Source organism: Nerophis lumbriciformis, linkage group LG06 (genome assembly GCF_033978685.3).
Source record: "Nerophis lumbriciformis linkage group LG06, RoL_Nlum_v2.1, whole genome shotgun sequence".
Lineage (NCBI taxonomy): Eukaryota > Metazoa > Chordata > Actinopteri > Syngnathiformes > Syngnathidae > Nerophis > Nerophis lumbriciformis.
Window position 1 is genome coordinate 14235951 of NC_084553.2, and position 7658 is coordinate 14243608.

General features: G+C 36.9%; 1 protein-coding gene across 4 annotated transcripts in view; it reads left to right on the forward strand.

The window, feature by feature from the left end:
• Positions 1-5913, forward strand: part of fhod1 (formin homology 2 domain containing 1) — a 53225-nt gene extending 47312 nt beyond the window's left edge. For all 4 annotated transcript variants that reach the window (XM_061963774.2, XM_061963775.2, XM_072913344.1 and 1 more), the window contains 3 exons: positions 1-139; positions 283-459; positions 5417-5913. The exon at positions 1-139 is cut by the window's left edge and continues 3 nt beyond it. In XM_061963774.2, the coding sequence (XP_061819758.2) occupies positions 1-139; positions 283-459; positions 5417-5493 (393 nt within the window). In that variant the 3' untranslated portion in view covers positions 5494-5913. The remainder of the gene's footprint in view (positions 140-282; positions 460-5416) is intronic.
• Positions 5914-7658: the final 1745 nt, after the last annotated feature.

The following is a 7658-nucleotide window of genomic DNA, read 5'->3' on the forward strand; positions in this document are numbered from 1 at the left end:
GAGAAGTTTTCCGGGGCAGTGCCTTCTAGTACTCCATCCCCTGTGGAGGCGGAGCCTGGCATGGAGGCGGAGCATGAGAGCATGACTCACCTGCTGACCAGCGACCAGGGAGGTGCTAGGCGCTCGCGAGCTGGCCGAAGTAAGCCCCGCCCCCTTTTCTGCAAATGTCCCGATAAGACATGAGCTATACGCCAAATGACCTTCGAGAAGACAAACTGTCGCAATCATTCATCAGCAAAACCACCTCCACAAGACTAATGGCCTTTCCCGTGGTCTCCGCAGGTCTCGGCAGACTGAGTCCGTCTCCCGTGTCGGCGCCTCAGGATGCCGAGAGCGTCTCCCAGGACGACGCTACAGACCAGATCATGGACAGGCTCGTCAAGTCGGTGACGCGGAACCCCTCAGCGAGGCCGTCCAGTCCCAAAACTCGCAAACGCTCACGTCTGAACAGGAAGTCCAGTAAGTTTGCCGTGAAGGTCGCGGCTGTGTCCAAAACACGGAGCGCGTTAATCCGTCTCGGCCAGATAAAAAGATTTGTGGCGCGGCGACCCGTTCTTCAGGGCGGCTCTGGATATCGCCGAGTCCATCTTGTGCTCGTTTGTTTGACATCACACACTACCAGATAAGCCGTCTTTAACCCTTGTCCTGTACGCAAGCACCTGAAGGAACTCCCAACCTTCCAGAATAATTTGGACATGGAATTGATCAACCATGACTAAAAAGCAAATATGTAAACATATGGTTGGACAACAACCTGACAACGTTTGTTAGGATGTTAGCTAGTGTGCTTTAGCCTGTTTTCCCATTTACTAGCATGTCGACTATTGTGCGTGTTTAGCGTGTCTCCTATTTTATGGCATGCTATGTAGTGTGCTGATGCCTGTTCAGTGTCTGTTCTATTTGTTACGTCTCTTTAGCAAGTTTTACATTTATTAGCATGTCAACAAGTGTGTTTTTAGCATGTTTCCTGTTTTATAGCATGTTAACTAATGTGCCGATGCATGTAGTAATAATAATAATAATAGATTTTATTTGTAAAAAGCACTTTACATTGAGTAAACAACCTCAAAGTGCTACAGTGTCTTAAAAAAAATAAATAATAATAATAATAAGATAATAAAAAATTAATTAAAATAAAAACTATCACAGCCAAATAGCAAAAACTAGTATCGTATTTTTCGGACTATAAGTCAGTTTTTTTCATAGTTTGGCCGGGAGTGCGACTTATACTCAGGAGCGACTTATGTGTGAAATTATTAACACATTAGCGTAAAATATCAAATAATATTATTTAGCTCATTCACGTAAGAGACTAGACCAGGGGTCGGCAACCCGCGGCTCTAGAGCCACATGCGGCTCTTTAGCGCCGCCCTAGTGGCTCTCTGGAGCTTTTTCAAAAATGTATGAAAAATGGAAAAAGATGAGGGGAAAAAAATATATTTTTTGTTTTAATATGGTTTCTGTAGGAGGACAAACATGACACAAACCTTCCTAATTGTTAGAAATCACACTGTTTATTTTAAACATGCTTCACTGATTGGAGTACTTGGCGAGCACCGTTTTGTCCTACTCATTTTGGCGGTCCTTGAACTCACCGTAGTTTGTTTACATGGAACATTTCTCCGACTTTCTAGGACGTGTTTTATGCCATTTCTTTTTCTGTCTCATTTTGTCCACCAAACTTTTAACGTTGTGCGTGAATGCACAAAGGTGAGTTTTGTTGATGTTATTGACTTGTGTGGAGTGCTAATCAGGCATATTTGGTCACTGCATGACTGCAAGCTAATCGATGCTAACATGCTATTTAGGCTAGCTATATGTACATATTGCATCATTATGCCTCATTTGTAGGTATATTTGAGCTCATTTAGTTTCCTTTAAGTCCTCTTAATTCAACGTATATCTCATGACACACTGTCTGTATGTAATATGGCTTTTAATTTTTTGCGGCTCCAGACAGATTTGTTTTTGTATTTTTGGTCCAATATGGCTCTTTCAACATTTTGGGTTGCCGACCCCTGGACTAGACGTATAAGATTTCATGGGATTTAGCGATTAGGAGTGACAGATTGTTTGGTAAACGTATAGCATGTTCTATATGTTATAGTTATTTGAATGACTCTTACCATAATATGTTACGTTAACATACCAGGCACGTTCTCAGTTGGTTATTTATGCCTCATATAACGTACACTTATTCAGCCTGTTGTTCACTATTCTTTATTTATTTTAAATTGCCTTTCAAATGTCTATTCTTGGTGTTGGGTTTTATCAAATAAATTTCCCCAAAAAATGCGACTTATACTCCAGTGCGACTTATATGTTTTTCCTTCTTTATTATGCGTTTTCGGCCGGTGCGACTTATACTCCGAAAAATACGGTATACATACATCTAAAAAAAGGCTTTTTTTTAAAAAAAAAAAAAAAGGGGTTTTAAGCCTTTTTTTAAAAGCATCCACAGTCTGTGGTGCCCTCAGGTGGTCAGGGAGAGCGTTCCACAGACTGGGAGCGGCGAAGCAGATAGCCCGGTCTCCCATTGTTCGTAGCTTTGTCCTCGGAGGTTGGAGGAAGTTAGCATGTCCGGAGCGAAGGTGTTGAGTGGAGGATTTGGGGGTGAGTAGTTCTTTGAGGTAGAGGGGGGCATTTCCATGGAGGCACTGGTGGGTTAGTAGGGAGACTTTGAATTCAATCCTGAGTGGACCAGGAAGCCAGTGAAGGGATTTGAGAGTTGGTGTGATATGGTCATATTTCCGCACTCTCATCAGGATCCTAGCAGCACTATTCTGTATGTATTGCAGCTTCTGGATGTTCTTGCTGGGGATCCCGACAAGAAGTGCGTTGCAGTAGTCTAGTAAAGGGTTTTCCATTTGTTAGCATAATGTGCTAACATCTCTTTAGCAGGTTTTCTATCTATTAACATGTCGACTCGCTTGTCTACTATTTCATAGCATGTTAGCGAATGTGCTAACACCTATTTTCCATTAATCATGTTGACTAGTCTGCTAACGTCTCCTTAGCAAGTTTTCAATTTATTAGCATGTCAAAAGCTGTGTTTTTAGCGTGTTTCCTGTTTTATAGCATGTTAACTAATGTGCCTGTATAGTGTTTTCCATTTGTTAGCATAATGTGCTAACATCTCTTTAGCAGGTTTTCTATCTATTAACATGTCGACTCGCGTGTTTTGTATTTCATAGCATGTTAACAAATGTGCTTACGCCTATTTTCCATTAATCATGTTGACTAGTCTGCTAACGTGTCTTTAGCACGTTTCTATTTGTTAGCATGTCGATTAGTGTGTGTGTGTTTCATATTATTTAGCATGTTAGCTAATGTGCTAAGTCCTGTTTGGTCAACATTGTAACAAATGGAAAACAGGACGTAGCACATTAGTATTATTTAGCATGTTAGCAAATGTGCTAAGTCCCGTTTTCCATTTGTTAGAATGTTGACCAAACCGGAATTAGCACATTAGCTGACATGCCAAACAACATGAAACACGCTAAACACGCACACTCGTCGACATGCTAACAAATAGAAACTTGCTAAAGACACGTTATCAGCAGACTGGCCAACATTCTAACAAATGGAAGTCTGCTAACATGTTTTTAGCAAGTTTACCGATTAGCATAATGTGCTAACGTCACTTTAGCAAGTTTTCTGTAACATGTTGACTCACATTTATGCTATATCACACCTGTTTTCAATTTGTTAGCATGTTGTTTAGTTTGCTAACGTGTCTTTATCAACTTTCCATTTATTAGCATGTCCACTAGTGCGTGTTTCGATTTGTTAGCATGTCCACTAGTGCGTGTTTCGTATTTTTTGGCTAATTTTATGTGCTAATGCCTGTTTTCCATTTGTTAGCAAATGTGCTAGGTCCCGTTTTCCATTTGTTAGAATGTTGACCAAACAGGAATTAGCCCATTAGCTGACATGCTAAATAACATGAAACACGCTAAACACGCACACTCGTCGACATGCTAACAAATAGAAACTTGCTAAAGACACGTTAGTAGACTGGTCAACTTTTTAACAAATGGAAGTCTGCTAACATGTTTTTAGCAAGTTTACCGATTAGCATAAAGTGCTAGCGTCACTTTAGCAAGTTTTCTTTAGCATATTGACTCACATTTATGCTATATCACACCTGTTTTCAATTTGTTAGCATGTTGTTTAGTTTGCTAACGTGTCTTTATCAAGTCTCCATTTATTAGCATGTCTACTAGTGCGTGTTTCGATTTGTTAGCATGTCCACTAGTGCGTGTTTCGTATTTTTTGGCTAATTTTATGTGCTAATGCCTGTTTTCCATTTGTTAGCAAATGTGCTAGGTCCCGTTTTCCATTTGTTAGAATGTTGACCAAACAGGAATTAGCGCATTAGCTGACATGCCAAATAACATGAAACACGCTAAACACGCACACTCGTCGACATGCTAACAAATAGAAACTTGCTAAAGACACGTTAGCAGACTGGTCAACTTTCTAACAAATGGAAGTCTGCTAACATGTTTTTAGCAAGTTTACCGATTAGCATAATGTGTTAACGTCACTTTAGCAAGTTTTCTGTAACATGTTGACTCACATTTATGCTATATCACACCTGTTTTCAATTTGTTAGCATGTTGTTTAGTTTGCTAATGTGTCTTTCTCAAGTTTCCATTTATTAGTATGTCCACTAGTGCGTGTTTCGATTTGTTAGCATGTCCACTAGTGCGTGTTTTGTATTTTTTGGCTAATATTATGTGCTAATGCTTGTTTTCCATTTGTTAGCAAATGTGCTAGGTCCCGTTTTCCATTTGTTAGAATGCTGACCAAACAGGAATTAGCACATTAGCTGACATGCTAAACAACACTAAACACGCACACTCGTCGACATGCTAACAAATAGAAACTTGCTAAAGACACGTTATCAGCAGACTGGCCAACATTCTAACAAATGGAAGTCTGCTAACATGTTTTTAGCAAGTTTACCGATTAGCATAATGTGCTAACGTCACTTTAGCAAGTTTTCCATCCAATATGTTGACTCACATTTATGCTATATCACGCCTGTTTTCAATTTGTTAGCATGTTGACTAGTTTGCTAACGTGTCTTTAGCAATTTTCCATTTATTAGCATGTCCACTAGTGCGTGTTTCGTATTTTTTGGCACGTTAACTAATGTGCTAAGGCCTGTTTTTCCATTTGTTAGCACGTTGACCAGTCTGCGGGTTTAGCGCGTTCCCTTTTTTTTGCGTGATTTCCATTTGTTGGCATGTTCACTAATGCGCTAACGTGTCTTTAGCAAGTTTTTTATATGTTAGCGTGGCGACTAGTTTGTGTGTTTAGCGTGTATTTTCTATTTCTTAGCATGTAGAATAGTGTGCTCATTTGTGTTTAGCCTCTTGTCCATGTCAACAAATGGTTTGTGTTCCAGTGAGGAGGACTCTGAAGAGCGGTCTCAGTGTGGACGTGGTCCAGGCTCTAGGACTCAACAAGACTGAGGATGTTTGACCGCGTTGACACAATAGACGTTAAAAACCGTCGGTTGGCGACCTCAGGGTGGACATGACGTCCATCGGTTATCTTTTTTTTTTTAAAGTTTCATATATTGTGACTCTGAAAGTCCTTTTTTTAGTTCTGATGCCAAAACTTGAATGTTTTTACGTCAAGGTAAACTATTTTAAAAGTTTTGAAAACAGTCTTTGCTCCACGGTTAACTGTAAATATACGGTAATTTTCCTCCACTAAATGTGTGTTTCTGTGAGAGCACCTCTGAGGTTGTATTGCACATGCACTCACTTTTTGGATCATGTATTTTTGCACTTTTCTGCACATTGTGTGTGTGTGTTTTAACTTAAATGAGTTGAAAGTTATTGTAAAATGTTTATTGGGTGAACACTTGTAATAAATGATCATTTCATATGCAAATAAGTTGGTCATTCTATACCACACCAGTCCGAGCCTTTTTCCTGTTAAATGTGTGTGTGTGCGTGCGTGCGTGCGTGCGTGCGTGCGTGCGTGCGTGCGTGCGTGCGTGCGTGCGTGCGTGCGTGCGTGCGTGCAAATGTATATATGTATGTATACATGTGTGTATGTATATATAAATATATATATAAATGTGTGTGTATATATATATATACACGTGTGTATATGTATGTATGTATATATACATTATGTATGTATATATACACACACACACACATATATATATATATACACACACATATATATATACGCATACATTATATATACACAAACATATACATCATACATACATATATATACACACGTATATATATATATTATACACACATATATATATATATTATACACACACATATATAAATGTATATATATGCACACACATATATATATACACACACACACACACACATATATATATATATATATATGTGTGTATAATATATATATACGTGTATATATATATATGTATGTATGTATGTATGATGTATATATGTATGTATAGATATAATGTATATATACATGTATGTATGTATATGTGTATATATGTATGTATGTATATATCTATGTATGTATGTGTGTATATATATATATATGTGTGTGTGTTTATTTATACATGCATATATGTATGTGTATATGTATGTGTGTGTATATATATAAATGTATATATGTATGTATACATGTGTGTGTATGTATGTATATATATATGTATATATATAAATATATATATATATATATATATATGTGTGTGTATATATATATACGTGTGTATATGTATATATATATGTATGTATGTATGTATGTATATATACATTATGTATGTATGTATATATACACACACACATATATATATACACACACATATATATACGCATACATTATATATATACAAACATATACATCATACATACATATATACACGTATATATATATATATATATTATACACACATATATATATATATATATTATACACACACATATATAAATGTATATATATGCACACACATATATATACACACACACACACACATATATATATATATATATATATATGTATATATATGTGTGTATAATATATATATATATATACGTGTGTATATATATATATGTATGTATGATGTATATATGTATGTATATATAATGTATATATATATGTATGTATGTATATGTGTATATATGTATGTATGTATATATCTATGTATGTATGTGTGTATATATATATATGTGTATATATATATGTGTGTGTGTGTATATATACATATATATGTGTGTGTATAATATATATATATATATATATATATATATATATATATATATATATATATATATATATATATATATATATATGTCTTAATACGGTTATCCAAAAAATAGTGCTCGATACCGTAGTAGAGCGCAATATATGTATGTGTGGGAAAAAAATCACAAGACTATTTCATCTCTACAGGCCTGTTTCATGAGGGGGGGTACCCTCAATCATCAGGAGACTTTAATGGGAGCATTCGCATACCATGGTTTATATAGGGCACAGAGTGGGTGGGTACAGGCTGGCCTAGGGGCGTGGTGATTGGCTCATGTGTTACCTAGGAGGTGTTTCCGTCTATGGCGGCATGCTGTTACAATTTCGCTGCGCTTGTTGAGGGATGACAGGTCTGGACGGTAAATAATAAACAGTTTCTCTTTCAAGCATAG